This window comes from Muntiacus reevesi, chromosome 1, assembly GCF_963930625.1.
Source record: "Muntiacus reevesi chromosome 1, mMunRee1.1, whole genome shotgun sequence".
In the NCBI taxonomy this organism is placed as follows: domain Eukaryota; kingdom Metazoa; phylum Chordata; class Mammalia; order Artiodactyla; family Cervidae; genus Muntiacus; species Muntiacus reevesi.
In genome coordinates this window covers 75,199,722-75,217,511 of record NC_089249.1, presented here as the reverse complement: position 1 = coordinate 75,217,511, position 17,790 = coordinate 75,199,722, and the positions used below count along the sequence as shown (strand labels likewise).

The following is a 17,790-nucleotide window of genomic DNA, read 5'->3' as shown; positions in this document are numbered from 1 at the left end:
GGGATTTTTCAGGCAATAATACTGGAGAACATTGCACTTCCTCCTCCAGGGGCTCTTCCCAACCCAGGGATCAAACCCTGGTCTCCTGCATTGCAGGCAGATTCTTTACCAACTGAGCTACCAGGGAAGCCTAAATATAGATATACCGACTGAACCATGAAGAGTAATCTTAGATGATTTTGCTTTCATCACTACTACTGTTTTCAGTTTGCTCCACAAGACATAAGATGTCTTCAGCTTCTGTCATCTTTGCCATTCATTAGTTAGCTTCTAAATCTTTGCACCTCTATTCCTTTGCCTCCTTCCAAAGAGCTTCATGGCTAATTGATAAGCTAAACCCTGGCTTGTGAACTGAGGCTGAATAGAAGGAATCGAGAACTTACTGCTCAGTGTGACTCTGACCAGTTTACTGAGGACGGGCCCGTGAATGTTGTCAGCGGCACAGTAGTATCTCCCAGCATCGCTCTCTTTCACAGTGAGTATCTGCAGCTCCGCCGACAAGGAACGCTGGGTCTTTCTTCCCAAACTTCTTACTGTGCCCTCTCTGTGCCAGGAGAATGTGACAGTCCCTGTTCCCTTGGCTACTGAGCAGATAAGGAGCAGATTTTCTCCTTCAGTAAGCTGCCCCTCAGGGGGCTGGATCTCTAGGTTTACATCAGACACAGGGATTCCTGGGAAGACACAAGATGACACATGAAGATTCTCATGGCAGAAGTTTCAGGGTCAAGGAGAAGGCTGGTTCTGCCATGAATAAGTCAACAACAGCAGACACAATAAGCAGGGGGCCAAAGTGAGAAACAGGGAATTAATCGTGTATGTTATTATAAAGGTACCCTTGCACCACACACAACAGTTCCCATCCTTGGAGAGTGCGGGGATGGGTTCTTGATCTTAAACCTAATATTGATAGCAGTCACATTTTATGAACATTCATGCTTAAGGACTCTTTGGTGCACCAATGACCACAAAATAAAAGTGGTCTTACTTATGTTCAAAAGAAACAGAGCTCTGAGAATATTATTTCTGTCCTGAAATTCAAATCCCTCTCCTATCCTTCAAGACTCTTCTCTGGTCTCACCCCCATCTTCCCACGTTTTTTTCTGGTTACACCAGTTCGTGTTTAACTTCCTCTTTTCTTTTTGAAATATGTTTAGGTCAACAAATGGAAGAAGCATAGGGACCTCTAAAGACTGCATGTGGTCATCTGTGCTTCTAATTATCTGTGACTCTTGAGGGAACATATGCTGTATGGCTCTGTCATCCCCAAAGGGCTGGTGACCCAGCAGTTGATCAACAATTGCTATTAACTGAGTTAGATGGAAGAGAATGTTCTAGGGACATTAGGCCAGTGTTGAACCTGACATGAGAAGGATATCAAGATAGCAGAAAGCTCCTCTTAGTTATGTTCACTGTCCCAGACAGCAGGAAACATCATTGCTCTGCTCTCATCTCCCCAGCTCTGACTCTAGAAGAGCAACTCCATAAATACTCACTCTGCACATATAACTGGGATCTCCAGCTTCTTTTTCTGATACGTGGAGTCACTGTCTCTGCCTGGCACCAGTAAGACTCTGCATCTTCACTCCACACAGCTGGTAATTCGAGCTCTGGAGAGCTGTTCCAGCCTGACCCCAAAGCCTCATCTTTTCTGAAGAAGCAGAATCGAAGCTGAATGTCTGACCTCTGTGGAGGGAGCCACGTCTCACATTTCAGGGTCACCGGGCTCCCCTCTGTGGGTGAGGAGGGTCTGGCTATCAGCATAGGAGGGGGAAACAGCTCTAGAGGGAAGAACAAACACAGTTCTCAGGGTAGCACAGCTCAGGCATCCGGGAAAGATGCATATGAGCACTCAGCATCAGCCAGTAGAACACAGGCACCCAAGCAGTGAAATCACCTCCCATCTCCCTCCCAGAACAGGAGACATTTCATGAAATCCACATTGATGAACCACTCCCTAAATCATCACACACAGTTTCCCCACTGAGTCATATTACCCACAGGAGGGCAGCCATTACCTTGAACTTGAATCGTTAGATGTTTTGAATTTTCTTTCTTCCATCCCCAAAAGCCTCTCATAAGAGCAGAACAGTGATATTTGTCATCGTTCCTGGAGACTGACTTTAGAGTGAAGTTTGGTTCAATTTGATATTCATTTCTGTAAAAATGTACTTCTTTTGCTTCTTCTCTCGCCTGGCATCTGAGAACAACCTCATCTCCTTCAAAGACAGAGTCTGGAGCCTGAAGGATCAGCTTGTCTGCAAAGAGTAGAGGAATACACTCAGTTTATTCCTTGATGCTTCTTTCTTCAAACTCTCATTTTCTCATAAAGAAAGAGCTACAATCCTGTACCCCTGAAAATATCCTCCAACAATATTTCTACATGGTCCCCAAATCCAATTCTCCCTTATCCTAGGGAGAAAATGTCCTTAAGAAATCCCCATGCATATTGTTAAAAGGGGAATTTTACACCTCATCTTTCTTCAGACTTGAATCCCTTTTACCTGGTGATTTCTGACTTATACTTCTCTGGATGGAAAAGATGGACAAGACAGCATCCTGTTGCTGCCTTATCTCCTTACTTTCCCCACTGGGGTCAGTACATCAAATATTCTCATGCCTATTTACAATCTTATCTTAGCTCCCTGCATTTGCCCAGTCCTTAGACACGCTGCCCACGGGGTTAGGTTCAGAAACCACCCCCTTTCCTTTCTCACCAAGTGAAAAATCCACGTGTATGGGGTCACTGAGAGAAGATCTTTGGGTCTTGCATTTGTAATATCCAGTCTTGTCTATTTGGATCTCTTCAGATTTTTATTCAACAAATTCTTATTACAATACCAAGATATGTCTCCTTGGGGTAGAGAAAGGGAACCTCTGCAAGTGAGAGTCATTTTGTCTTTGTGGAAGTTTGTGGACCATGGAGGGTTGAGGAGAAAGAAAGATTTTAGATTTACTCCTAAAGAGGAACTAGGAAGATGAAGGCCTGTGAAGGTGAATGGGAGGTGGGGGGAACATAGGGAAAGGCCCAGCTGCAACTAGAAGTTTTTCTGGGCTAATTCCTATCAGGGACAGGATTGGAAATGGAATAATACCTCCATGTGGAGGTATTAACTTGGAGAAATACTTCATACAGAATCTGTGTGGTTTTTTTTGTTGTTGTTTTGTTTTTTGTTTTTTGCCTAGTAGTAGTGGGGGGTGGGTTCCTGGAATGGGCTCAGAAGAGTTCAGGAGATATGATTTATAGATGGGTGAAGACTGAGCTATAGTTGAGGGCCTCTGTAAGTGGGCTGATTCTGAAAGCTCTTGTCCAACACATTCTTGTCAAGGTAACATGAACCTAGGATGTATATACCTCAGAAGCAGTTTCTAGACTGAAAAACCAGTTCCTCCTTGGTTGTTAATATTTAATGAGCAAGATGTTTTTCACTTACAATTCTTTTAAACCTTGCTTAATTTTAGATTCTATGGAGAGGGCAACATTTTTCAGCTCTCCACCTAAGGTGAACATAATCAGCAATTGACACACGACACACAAAAAAAGATTAAACAAAGGGGCATGGACTGCTTGCATAATCATATTTGTGTATATAATTGCAAATGACCAATGGGACCAGAAATTGAAACAGTTCAGTGACATGAGTTTCTTTTGGAGATATATAAAGATTTGGCCTCTGTGAATAGGAGCTATTTCTGTGTTCTTTGATAGTGGCACCAGCTTGGACATACAGAGGGTGGGGTCTTAGGGAATAGAGATTAGATCTGAGGTTCTTTAAACCTCAGTTTCCTGCCTCTGTCATTCCTTCTGCAAACATTTTCTTCCCTTCTACACTATGGCATTCAGTAATAGGGAAAGAACTGAAGACAGGCAAGATCAGAGGAGGGTTTGCTCACCGACTATCGCAACAGGGGTGACCTCAGAGTAGCAACACCACTGATGTTGGTGCATTACCACAGGCCTCATTTATGGGGACAGGTAGTGCTGGCTGGGAGGACCAATGCCCAGAGACCAGGAGGAACAGAGAAAAGGGAAAACTGACCTGATTGATCTCTTCCAGGAGCTGTGAGGGAGCCAAGATTTAAAGATTAGCACAAAGCAAAATTTTTCAAACATTTTCACTTAAACAATTTAAGAAATGTTCCAATAACACAGCCACCACCACTCTTTCCATTTTTCTTCCCATTTCTTTGCCCCCATTCTATGATTCCCATAGTCCTCAAACAAACAAAAAAAGAATAGCCTGTAATTTGCTTTATAAATATGAACGACTTGTATCCACAACCCTCTTAGCAGCTTCATAGTTCATTCCTTTCCTCTCTTCTCTAGCCTGAACTCAGCAATGTAGAGAAGGGCTTGTCGAAATGGTTTATTCTCCCCTCATTTCTTGGGCATTGCTCCTCCTCCTTTTTTGATCTCTGGTTAAATTATGGCTTCAAGTCTCAAGAAGGGAGCCATATTTCTCAGTAGATCTTCCCTTACTCACCTAAATTTTGAAAATAATTATTTATTTGAGGGGTATAGAGGGGGATTGACAGAAAGAAACATCCAAACTTGCTATGAAATGAAAAAAAAAAAAAATTGGTTGAGGAACCAAGGGTAATATACTTGATTTGCCATCTTGGTTATGTGTAGAGTATTTTAGTTTTCCTGGGACCCAACTCTGCTCATTTTCCATCTCTTGTATAAAGAAAAAAAAAAATGTTGCCTGCCATTCCAGTTTGTACAAGGATCAAGCTATTAGCCACCACAGTTGCCCAGAGACAGTGTACTCTGAAGGGAATTCAGGATAAAGAAAGACAGGAAACATTATGCGCTTTGGGTATTAAGATACATATCAAAGGGAAATTTTCAAATGACCCCAGATTCTTGCATTTTCCCATACAGAGAAAAGCACTAAAATTATTATAAATCTTATAAATCTTATAAAATTATAAGATTTCTCTTCCATGTGATTAGCAGTAACCTTTTGATGCTTGACTACATGTTTTTCCCACCAAAAAAGTTTGTGTGTATGTCCTGGCTCCTGCCTTACTCCTTCAGACCAGTTCCTCAGAGCTATCTGAGAGGCTGTCTTCAGGACTATAGTCCTCAGTAAGGTAACAAATAAAACTTGACTCGAATTTTACATTGTGAGCTTCTCTTTCATTCAATGGCATTGGAGATCACAAAAGGACCCAGAGCAGACTTCATTCCTTTGCCTGAACTCTATAAAGATCTGGAGCCCTGATACCATCAAGGACTCTTGTCCCATTCTTCTCTTCTGTGAACTTAGACAAATTTGGATGAGTCCCTCCTAGTTCTTGGATCTCCCAATTATTGGCTGATGATCCTGAGTTTTATTCTGTAGTATACAACAGGGATATAGCCTCTGCCTCCCCTGACCCCAGTTTAAAGATACTGGGGGAGCCTGGTTGAAAGCCATGATGATTTACTCTGTTGAAAGACACTGAGTGGTCTAGACTGGGTGAAATGAGGGGCAACAGAAAGTCAGCCTCCAACTAACACTCAAGCCTTGTTTATGTACCTATGGAATTTATTCTTACAGGTACTTGCTTAATTGGAAATCAAATGAAATCTTGTCCTAAAGTGGCCAAGATAAGCTTCTTTTGACATTTCAAGACTGATTAGAAAAAGTCAGCCTGATAAAACATCTTTTCAAACTTCTGACCTTAAAGGAACAAAGCCCATCCAGGGGGAACTTGCATTTCTCTCCTTGTGCCTTTGAGATGTAAATGTTATATCTCGACTTCTTAGGCATTTGATTCTGTGTTTTGATAGCTAAGTCTCTGCCATGGGAAGATACATATATGGTGTACGTTTGGCAGGCAATTGAATCAACTGGGATTTCAAGCAGTCATTTTGTCTGGTTATGCCAGCTCTTGGGAAAATTTGTCATAAAGAATCCTAACCCACATGAAAAGATGCTCACCATCACTCATTATCAGAGAAATGCAAATCAAAATCGCAATGAAGTACCATCTCACACCGGTCAGAATGGCTGCTATCAAAAAGCCTACAAACAATAAATGATGGAGAGGGTGCGGACACTGTTGATGGAAATGCAAACTAGTACAGCCACTATGAAAAACAGTGTGGGGATTCCTTTAAAAACTGGAAATAGAACTGTCATACAACCCAGCAATCCCACTGCTGGGCATGCACACCGAAGAAACCAGAATTGAAAGAGACACTTGTACCCCAATGTTCATCGCAGCCTCGTTTATAATAGCCAAGAAATGGAAGCAACCTAGACAGACAACCATCAGCAGACAAATGGATAAGAAAGCTGTGGTACATATACACCATGGAATGTGTATATTAAAAAGCTATTAAAAAGAATGCATTTGAATCAGTTCTAATGAGATGGATGAAACTGGAGTCTATTATACAGAGTGAAGTAAGTCAGAAAGAAAAACACCAATACAGTATATTAACACATATACATGGAATTTAGAAAGATGGTAATGATGACCCTATATGCGAGACAGCAAAAGAGACAGAGATGTAAAGAACAGACTTTTGGAGAAGGCGAGGGTGAGGTGAGTTGAGAGAATAGCATTGAAACATGTATATCATAATATGTGAAATAAATCGCCAGTCCAGGTTAGATGCATGAAACAGGGTGCTCAGGGCTGGTGCACTGGGACGACCCTGAGGGATGGGATGGGGAGGGAAGTGGGAGGGGGGTTCAGGATGGGGATCACACGTAAACCCATGGCTGATTCATGTCAATGTATGGCAAAAAACCACCACAATATTGTAAAGTAATTAGCCTCCAATTAAAAGAAAGGAAAAAAAAAAAAAGAATCCTAGCCCATAAAGGGCCTTTGTCATTTTAATCTTTGCTGTGTCTACCTGTACAATAAAGGCATTAATTTCTTAGACTATTTTGGGGAATAAACTTTCTGTTTCTTGTGAAGGTGGTATCCTTTGCATTCTCTTCTGAGAATGCCTCCTGTGTCTTATTAGTTTGAATCAGTATTTAGATACTATTCAGGGCTTCTCTGGTGGCACTAGTGGTAAAGAACCAACCTATCAATGCAGGAGATGTAAGAGATGAGGATTCGATCCTTAGATTGGGAAGATCCCCTTGGAGGAGGCATGGCAACCAACTCCAGTATTCTTGCCAGAAAAATCCCATGGACAGAGGAACCTGGCAGGCTACAGTCCAGAAGGTCACAGAGTAGGACACAACTAAAGCAACTTAGCATGCTCACAAGATAATATTCATCAATGGCCAGACAATGGATTCTTGAAATAGGAGAAACTTCTAAACTGGCAAATTTTTAGAGAACTCTGAAATTAAAGAGCTGTTCTTATCCATTTGTCTGCTGATAGGCATCTAGGTTGCTTCCATGTCCTGGCTGATTCATGCCAATGAATGGCAAAAACCACTAAAATATTGTAAAGTAATTAGTCTCCAACTAATAAAAATAAAAGGAAAAAAAAATATTTTGCATGAGGTGGCCAAAGTGTTGGAGTTTCAGCTTCAGCATCAATCCTTCCAATGAACACCCAGGACTGATCTCCTTTAGGATGGACTGGTTGGATCTCCTTGCAGTCCAAGGGACTCTCAAGAGTCTTCTCCAACACCACATTTCAAAAGCATCAATTTTTTTTTGGCACTCAGCTTTCTTTATAGCCCAGCTCTCACATCCGTACATGACCACTGGAAAAACTTTGACCAGACGGACTTTTGTTGGCAAAGTAATGTCTCTGCTTTTTAATATGCTATCTAGGTTGGTCATAACTTTTCTTCTAAGAAGTAAGCGTCTTTTAATTTCATGGTCGCAGTAACTATTTGCAGTGATTCTGGAGCCCAAAAGAATAAAGTCTGACACTTTTTCCACTGTCTCCCCATCTATTTCCCATGAGGTGATGGGACCAGATGCCATGATCTTAGTTGTCTGAATGTTAAGCTTTAAGCCAACTTTTTCACTCTCCTCTTTCACTTTCATTGAGAGGCTTTTTAGTTCCTCTTCACTTTCTGCCATAAGGGTGGTGTCATCTGCATATCTGAGGTTATCGATATTTCTCCCGGCAATCTTGATTCCAGCTTGTGCTTCTTCCAGCTCAGCGTTTCTCATGATGTACTCTGCATATAAGTTAAACAAGCAGGGTGACAATATACAGCCTTGACGTACTCCTTTTCCTATTTGGAACAAGTCTGTTGTTCCATATCCAGTTCTAACTGTTGCTTCCTGACCTGCATACAGGTTTCTCAAGAGGCAGGTCAGGTGGTCTGGTATTCCCATCTCCTTCAGAATTTTCCACAGTTTATTGTGATCCACACAGTCGAAGTCTTTGGCGTAGTCAATAAAGCAGAAATAGATGTTTTTCTGGAACTCTCTTGCTTTTTCGATGATCCAGCGGATATTGGCAACTTGATCTCTGGTTCCTCTGCCTTTTCTAAAACCAGCTTCAAGATCTGGAACTTCGCGGTTCATGTATTGCTGAAGCCTGGCTTGGAGAATTTTGAGCATTACTTCACTAGCGTGTGAGATGAGTGCAATTGTATGGTAGTTTGAGCATTCTTCGGGATTGCCTTTCTTAGCGATTGGAATGAAAATGGACCTTTTCCAGTCCTGTGGCCACTGCTGAGTTTTCCAAATACTACACATATGTAACAGCTAATCTTAAAAACTCCCTTAGTTAAAAAAAAAGCAAACAAACAAAAGCTTTTTGGAGAAGCTTTATTTGTGGTATCAGGTTCCCTTCAATAAGCCTTAAAGATGCTAATAAAACATTTGCTTAATTAATGTAAAATAGGTAGATTAACAGAGAAATAAGAAACTGAGGGGAAGTCAAGAGACTTCTTTCTAACAATGTGGAAATTTTAAAGGGGTCTATCTCAATAAGATGGAAATCTTTAGATGGTTATCGGGAAATGAGATAAATAAAATAGCTGCTGATGGGATTAAAACAAAGGTTTTGAGTTAACACTACCTGAGGTTGAATAGTGATAAACAAAGGAGAAAAGGAAAGATATTCCCATTTGGATGCAGAGTTCCAAAGAATAGCAAGGAGAGATAAGAAAGCCTTCCTCAGCAATCAATGCAAAGAAATAGTGGAAAACAACAGAATGGGAAAGACTAGAGATCTCTTCAAGAAAATTATAGATACCAAGGGAACATTTCATGCAAAAATAGGTTCGATAAAGGACAGAAATGGTATGGACCTTGCCACATATAAAGAAGATGTGGCAAGAATACACAGAAGAACTGTACAAAAAAAGATCTTCATGACCCACATAATCACGATGATGTGATCACTCACCCAGAGCCAGACATCCTGGAAAGTCAAGTGGGCCTTAGAAAGCATCACTATGAACAAAGTCAGTGGAGGTGATGGAATTCCAGTTGAGCTATTTCAAATCCTGAAAGATGATGCTGTGAAAGTGCTGCACTCAATATGCCAGCAAATTTGGAAAACTCAGCAGTGGCCACAAGACTGGAAAACGTCAGTTTTCATTCCAATCCCAAAGAAAGGCAATCCCAAAGAATGCTTAAACTACCACACAACTGCTCTCATCTCACACACTAGTAAAGTAATGCTCAAAATTCTCCAAGCCAGGCTCAAAATTCTCCAAGCCATGGTTCATACGTGAACCATGAACTTCTAGATGTTCAAACTGGCTTTAGAAAAGGCAGAGGAACCAGAGATCAAATTGTCAACATCCGCTGGATCATTGAAAAAGCAAGAGAGTTCCAGAAAAACATCTGTTTCTGCTTTATTGACTATGTCAAAGCCTTTGATTGTGTGGATCACAATAAACTGTGGAAAATTCTGAAGGAGATGGGAATACCAGACCACCTGACCTGTCTCTTGAGAAACCCATATGCATGTCAGCAAACAACAGTTAGAACTGGATATGGAACAACAGACTTGTTCCAAATAGGAAAAGGAGTACGTCAAGGCTGTATATTGTCACCCTGCTTGTTTAACTTATATGCAGAGTACATCATGAGAAACGCTGAGCTGGAAGAAGCACAAGCTGGAATCAAGTGGAAGATTGCCGGGAGAAATATCGATAACCTCAGACATGCAGATGACACCACCCTTATGGCAGAAAGTGAAGAGGAACTAAAGAGCCTCTTGATGAAAGTGAAAGAGGAGAGTGAAAAGTTTGCTTGAAGCTCAACATTCAGAAAACTAAGGTCATGCCATCCGGTCCCATCACTTCATGGAAATAGATGGGGAGACAGTGGAAACAGTGACTGACTTTATCTTTTGGGGCTTCAGAGTGACTGCAGATGGTGACTGCGACCATGAAATTAAAAGACGCTTACTTCTTAGAAGAAAAGTTATGACCAACCTAAATAGTATATTAAAAAGCAGAGACATTACTTTGCCAGCAAAGGTCCATCTAGTCAAGGCTATGGTTTTTCCAGTGGTCATGTGTGGATGTGAGAGTTGGACTGTGAAGATATCTGAGTGCCAAAAAATTGATGCTTTTGAACTGTGGTGTTGTAGAAGACCCTTGAGAGTCCCTTGGACTGCAAGGAGATCCAACCAGTCCATCCTAAAGGAGATCAGTCCTGGGTGTTCATTGGAAGGACTGATGCTGAAACTGAGACTCCAATACTTTGGCCACCTCAGGCAAAGAGTTTACTCATTGGCAAAGACCCTGATGCTGGGAAGGATTTGGGGCAGGAGGAGAAGGGGACGACAGAGGATGAGATGGTTGGATGGTATCACCGACTTGATGGACATGAGTTTGGGTAAACTCCGGGAGTTTATGATGGACAGGGAGGCCTGGTGTGCTGCGATTCATGGGGTCACAAAGAGTCGGACATGACTGAGCGACTGAACTGAACTGAACTGAGGTTGGATAGACCAAAGGGACCCCCCGTTGGTCCCTGCAACAGTGTAATTCACTCTACTTATCCCTGTTTTAAAACTGTCAGGAAGCATTTAGCAAGAGTCATCCTCTGTGCTGTTTTGGATCTGTCAGGAACCCTCTGGCCCTTATTAATTCCTGAATATTCAGGAATTAAGAGGAAAGGCACGCCTTTCCCAGGGCTGAGGAATCCAGGCATTTCTCTTTACAGTGATAAGTATCCTCTTCCTTATGAGAAGGTGATTGTTTGCAACTCTCTCTTTAGTAGGGATCGACTTACGTTTTGTAAGCCTGGAATTTTAATCTTTATCTTTGCTGAGAATAACCACCTTGTAAGACAGTATATATGCCCACCCCATGTTGATGAAAACACCTTTGCTCCATCAGAGCTTAGCTCCCCGTGTCTTTCATTCTTTCTTTCTGTCTTTCTCTCTCTCTCTCTCTCTCTCTCTCTCTCTCTCTCTCTATTTCTGGCTAATTCCTTGGAGCGCGGAGGCCCGCTGAGCTCACTTTCTTGCCCGGGCTTCTAAGACCCTCTCGAGAAGGCGCACTGTGCCTTCACCCACCTGAGAGGGTGCCCGGTGCCTATGTGCAGCAGCGCGAGCCCTAAGAACAGGGCTCTATTGGCTTTCCGCATAAACCAGGGGATATCAGGCCTATTTCTCTCTCTTACTTTCTTATCGTCGACTCCGGACCACCAGGTTCCGGTCCATTAAAGGACCAACAAAAACAAAATTTAAAGGCTGGAAGAAAATTACCCTGAGATACCTGACTAGCATTTACTTGGGACAATACTGAGATCAATTAATCAAGTTAAGACTGTCAAAAGGGCCTGTGTCCCTGGGCTTGCCCCCTCACTAGTAACCCAAAAACATTTTACACACAAATGGATTAAATGGCCAGGGTAATAAAAAGAAACGTTTCAGGACTCCTTTTAAGACCAAGATTTGTTGATGGGGTCCTGATGGAGGGAAGCTAAAGTTAAAGGTATAGGAGTTATAAAACTGAGATGAAATCTTATAAAAACTGGAGTATTTGAATGAGCTTTCAAGAAGATGGTTACATCTCTTTCACCTAATTGTAATGTGGAATAGACATTACATCTCTGAGCAATGCTTCCCTTGCCTCGTATTATAAGATGGGGCATAAACATCTGCCCCTTGGGCAGTATTAGTTAAACATACTAAAAGAAACCAATAGAGTTACCTGAGACCACACAGTATAAAGTAAAAACTGGGGTTAATATTCAGGGACTAACAAAAGCAATAATTTTTTTTTTCTCTCTAGGATAAATTGCTATCTTTAACTTGTCAACTCACAAAGAGTGTCCTTATTGAATATTTTGTATACACTTTTGAAGACATAATAAATTGAATCCTAAAGTTCTAGAACATAGAACTCTTGACTTTCAGTTTAGCTGAATATCATCTTGTTGATCAAAAAAAAAAAAAAAAAAGAAAGAAAATTAAAGAAAGTATAGCTGGATGTAGCTGGGCAAATCAACTTTTTAAAATCATTTAGGCAGCAGACCAGTTCTTTGGGGAATTAAAAGCAACAGTCTTCGTCCCTCAGATGGCTACAAATCAGAAAATACAACTCACAATGACCTGAGACTGAGCCTAATTAACTTAATCAGGTTGAATTTGAAGCTGAAGAGGGAAAAAAGAGACCTCTTAAAACTCAAACTGCTGGCTCTCTCGTCTCCTGAGATGGCTTGCTCTCTGGAAGTAAAGCTATGATCAACCTAGACAGCGTATTAGAAAGCAGAGCAGAGACATTTCTTTACCAACAAAGGTCACTCTAGTCAAAGTTATGGTTTTTCCAGAAGTTGTGTATGAATGTGAGAGTTGGACTATAAAGAAAGCTGAGCACCGAAGAATTGATGCTTTTGAACTACAGTGTTGGAGAAGACTCTTGAGAGTCCCTTGGACTGCAAGGAGATCCAACCAGTTCATCCTAAAGGAAATCAGTCCTGAATGTTCATTGGAAGGACTGATGCTGAAGCTGAAGCTCCAATACTTTGGCCATCTGATATGAAGGACTGACTCCTTGGGAAAGACTCTGACGCTGCAAAAGATTGAAGGCTGGAGGAGAAGGGGACAACAGAGGATGAGATGGTTGGATGGCATCACCGACTCGATGGACATGAGTTTGAGCAAGCTCCAAGAATTGGTGACGGATAGGGGGCCTGGTGTGCAGCAGTCCATGTGGTCGCAAAGAGTCTGACACGACTGAGAGACTGAACTGAATTAAGTATGTTATACTGATGATATATCTTTACCTTCAGATAATATTATCAAAATTAAATTTATAACAGATCTCTATTTAATTGGCTTAAAAGTAGATACTTACTAATTAAATATTTTTAAATGTTTTAGAAATTTACCCAAGTGAATTTAAAATTCACACTATCTGGGAAATATTCAATATTAAATTAATATTAGGTATTATATTCAAGTTTGTTGGTTTAATTAATACAGACATGTTTTATTTTTATTACACTTAGTTTTACTAAAATTCAAATAAGATCATATTATCTCTTATAAAATTTATCAGCAAGAAAAATAGCTTGGGATGATGGATGACTTGGTCTCATATCTCATAAAGTTTTCATGCATAAGCTAAACAGAATTGTTGAAAACAAATTAATTTAATAGATACAAATGGGGTAAGAATTTTGAGGTGAACACTTAAGAAATAATTGTGTTTTATGGTACATCTACTTGAAAATTTTTTTTCCAGATTTTTGATATCTTAAAGCTTTAAAATTTTTCTAAGTGAATTCAAATGATGAAAATTTATTAATTGTCAGATCATTTGCAAATAAAATAATGAAAATTGATTACTAAATAAAGACTTCATTTTACAGAGAAACTATAGATACTTAGAACTATCAATAAAAATTTTGGTGCCACACTAAAAAATATCCTATAAAAAGCACAAATTTTTAGGAATCATAAATGCTTTCCAATATTTATGCTTTCCAATCTACAGAATGCTAATGTAAAAGACAGTTCATCATTTCTTACTTCTTAGTGTTTACTAGATATTAAGGTACTTAAAAGTTAAGAATTCTAATTTATATAAAATCTAAAGTACTAAAATAATTAAGGGCAATATCTTTGTGTAAAAGGAAAAGGACATAAAGAATGGAAATTCATTTTGTTGTGGAAAAAAGTAGTCATTTTATTCCGGAGGGAAAAAAAGAAAGAAAAATCCCAGGGCAAAATCTGAAAGCAAAAAAGAAAGTTATAGAAAGTTTGTGGGAAAGGAGCTTTAAAAGAGTTTTGCGCATGGTCAGGACTGGCTAAGATTAAAATAAAACTTGAGTAAATAAATTTAAATATTAAAAGTAAGCTGGTACAAAGCTAGAATTTTTTTTTTTTTTATGTTCAGAGAACAGTTTTTTTGGAATATTGATCTGCTTTTGTTAACGGATTGTAAAGTTTCTTTACCTTTTAAGTAATTTGTTATAACTCTCTGTCTGTATTTGCCTTTAAAATCTTTTATTATCACTTTAGTTGGATGAATAAGTATTGTTTCACAGTGACCTATGGTCGTACTTAACCAAATATTTTAAAAAGTTTTTAATATTTTTAATGAACTTCCCACGTCAAATTCCAAATGAAGTTCTTTAGACATCTAGCTAACTTTGAGATGTTTCAAAGTAAACAGAAATATTAAACTAATTAGGTTTGTTGGGTATGTTAAATTATTAATACATGGGAAATATTGTCAAATAAGTGGTGATAAAACTTCTTAGGTTTTATTATATGGATATATGTCATTAACATGGAGATTCCAAAAACTATGTGAAATTTCTAAAAATTTGATATATCCTGGTATAATGTTATTAGTTATAATTCTAACTATTATCTCAAAATGTTGTATGTTGCAAAATATTGTATATTCTTTGTAAATTACATTGCAATCAGATATTTAACCATGCCATTTAAAATCTGTTGTCTTTTATAGGCAGTCATTGTTTTACTCTGATGGTTTTACAAAATGAAGATCTTTAAGAAGATTCACAAAAAGGACTTCTTAACAAGTTTTCTGATGACTTTTAAATCATACCACTGAACTGGGTAAGAAATTGCAAAACAAACAAAAAAAAAATGATGATTTCATCCAGATGAATAAGAATCAATTTATGGGACTGAAATAGCTAATAAATACAATTTTTTAAAAAATTTGACTGCCATGTACCATATGGGATCTTAGTTCCCTAGCCAGGGATCGAACCTGCACCACTTGCACTGGAAGTGTGGACTCCTAACCAGTGGACTACCAGGGAAGTCCCTATAATTTATATTTTTTCTGAAGTATTGCTGACTTTTCATCCTTATTTTTCCAGAAAACCTTTCCTTTAACACTATGACTTACAACCAATTGATAACGTATACCTTTGTAAACAAATATGACACATTTATAGTTTTCTCTGTACCTGATCCTCCAGAATTTGGCTTTTGCAGCTGGACCCCCTCTGGACTTCATGACTTATTGTGATCCAGGTTATACCTAGTTATACGAATCATTTTAATCTGTTCTCTCTTTGTTGTTTTCGAACTATGCTTTGCTTCTCTTTCTGCTCTAGTCTGACCCTATTAATGTTCCTAGTTCTGTTACTTATACTGTCTATTTTGTGAAATTGTTGTCCCTTGACAACAATACCTACTGTGCATAGTTAAGCCTCCAACAAAATTAATGATGGCTAAAAGTCTTGAAGCAATGATCACACATATAACTCTATACAGAACAATTGTAATCGTGCAACTCTAGACATGGGGAAAAGTAACAAGGGAAAAACATTTCCTGGATCATAATAGACTAGTAAGATAGATGATCTAGAGAACTTTAAGTTACTAACAGGGTCTGATCCAGATATAGTACATGAATGGCCTATCATGGAGATCTTTACCTTAATTAGGAGTAAGCGTTCTTAGCACCACGGGATAAATCTATCATGAAACGCCTCCCAAACCTTGGTCAAATTTATGACCAACAAAGGGCACTGTAAGGAAAAAACTGTTGCTTGCTATTCCAGGCCTACAAGGATCAAGCCATTAACTGCTGTGGTTGCCCATTGGCAGTAGGCTCAAAGGACAATTCAGGATGAAAAAAAAGAAAGAAAGAAAGAAAAGAAAACATTCTGTGCTTTGGATTTAGTTATCTTTAGATAGTTAAGCTGAATACTAAGAAAAAAAAATCAAATGTCTCGACTTTTTCATCTTCCCATATATTGAAAAGCATTTCAATTGCTAACTTGAGATTCCTGTTCTTTGTGATCAGCAGTGATCTTTTGATGCTTGACTACATGTTTTTCCCAGCGAAAAAGTTTATATATATCCTGGTTTCTGCCTTGCTTCTTCAGAGCAGTTCCTCCGATCTATCTGAGAGGCTGTCTCCTGGTAGATGGTCCTCAGTAAGGTTCCTGAATAAATCTTAATTCACTTTTACATTGTACATTTTTCTTTTGGTTGACACTTGCTATATGTCTCTGAACCCTGAGTAGAAGCAGAGACAGAAGTTCCTTGTTTTTTCCCTGGCTGATATTAGGAACAGAGGCCCCTGTCCAGTCCAACCCATCTACTCACCCAGGATCAGCAGCAGCAGCAGCCACAGAAGCATGGGGAACTGGCGTGGCTGAGGGCAGGGCAAGTCTGTCTCACCAAAGCTGGGCTTATTTTCCATCCACAAAGAAGACAGAAGGGAGGTACTCAGAGGAGATCTGCAAGAATTAGAAAAGGGGAATTGAAAGAATCATATTTCACCTTGCGTTCTGAAAAATTAACGTAGCTACCTTCTTTAATGTTGTTTGTATTTCAACCCCGGCAGCTGTGCATTTTCAGATGTTGACAGTCATCTTTCAACAGCTCAGCTCTCTTAGGAGAATTGTCTCCAAGGTTGTGCTGGGTTCTTTAGTCATGCTATGGGTTTGCTAGTATTTAAATAACTTTTTCCCCCCCATTTTTTAAAGGGGAAAACCCTCATTACTTTGAATTCATACTTATGCAGAACTTCTGGTTCTGCATAAGGCTCCTAATAGATTGTGGTGTCCCACTATGATTTGTGGTGTGAGTCTCAAAGAGTCAAAGTGTCAAAGCAGACATGAAAACCTTTTGGCGAATTGGCATAAAGTTTTTGAAGAGGAATTTTTTTTTTTTTTTTAATTCACAGACTAGCTAAAGGGTCTGTCCCTAAATTCCTCCCAGATCTGTGCAAATTAGGAAATAAATGAACAAGAATTAAATAGGAAATGGTTTTGTGCCCACCTCAGCCTATAACTGGGCTTCCCAGTTGGCACTAGTGGTAAAAAAAAAAAAAAAAAAAGAAAAGAAAAGAAAAGAAAACACACCTGCCAATGCAGGAGACATAAGAGACACAGGCTCCTTGGTCAGTAAGATCTGGAGGATGGCATGGCAACCCACTCCAGTATTCTTGCCTGGAGAATCCCATGGACAGAGGAGCCTGATGGGCTACAGTCCATAGGGTCTCAAAGAGTCAGAGGCAACTGAAGGGACTTAGCACTCAAACACCCAGCCTATATAATGAGTGGTGTGGCTGGGCAGAACCTTGTGGTTCTGATTATGATCTCAAGACCCACTGTCAACTTAGAAAAAAGTGCAATGTGAAAATTGTGAGTTAAGCTTTTTTGGGGGGCAAAATAAGGACTGCAGCCCAGGAAACAGCATGTCAGGTAGCTCTGAGAAACCTCCAAAGAGGCAGTGGGGAAAGGTCGGTATATATGTGATTTTGGTGAAGGGGGAATATCTACAATCAAGCACACATTTTTCCAGAAGATTTCTACTAGTCTCGTGAAGCTTTCTGCTAGTTGTAAGGAATAGTCATCATCATGTGCTTTTCTAGATATGAGCAGATACAAGAATTAAGCTCATAAAATTGACTTCTGAAAATATCTAACTATCTGAAGACCTGTCCAGCCAGTCTC

The 17,790-nt window shown here is 39.6% G+C and overlaps 1 protein-coding gene across 1 annotated transcript in view; it reads right to left on the bottom strand.

The window, feature by feature from the left end:
• LOC136174936 (Fc receptor-like protein 3) overlaps positions 1 to 16,469 on the bottom strand; it is a 38,242-nt gene extending 21,773 nt beyond the window's left edge. The window contains 7 exon segments of the mRNA XM_065945234.1: positions 384 to 671; positions 1,494 to 1,778; positions 2,016 to 2,255; positions 2,715 to 2,813; positions 2,816 to 2,956; positions 4,038 to 4,058; positions 16,436 to 16,469. Of these exon segments, the coding sequence (XP_065801306.1) occupies positions 384 to 671; positions 1,494 to 1,778; positions 2,016 to 2,255; positions 2,715 to 2,813; positions 2,816 to 2,956; positions 4,038 to 4,058; positions 16,436 to 16,469 (1,108 nt within the window).
• Between the last annotated feature and the right edge of the window lie 1,321 nt (positions 16,470 to 17,790).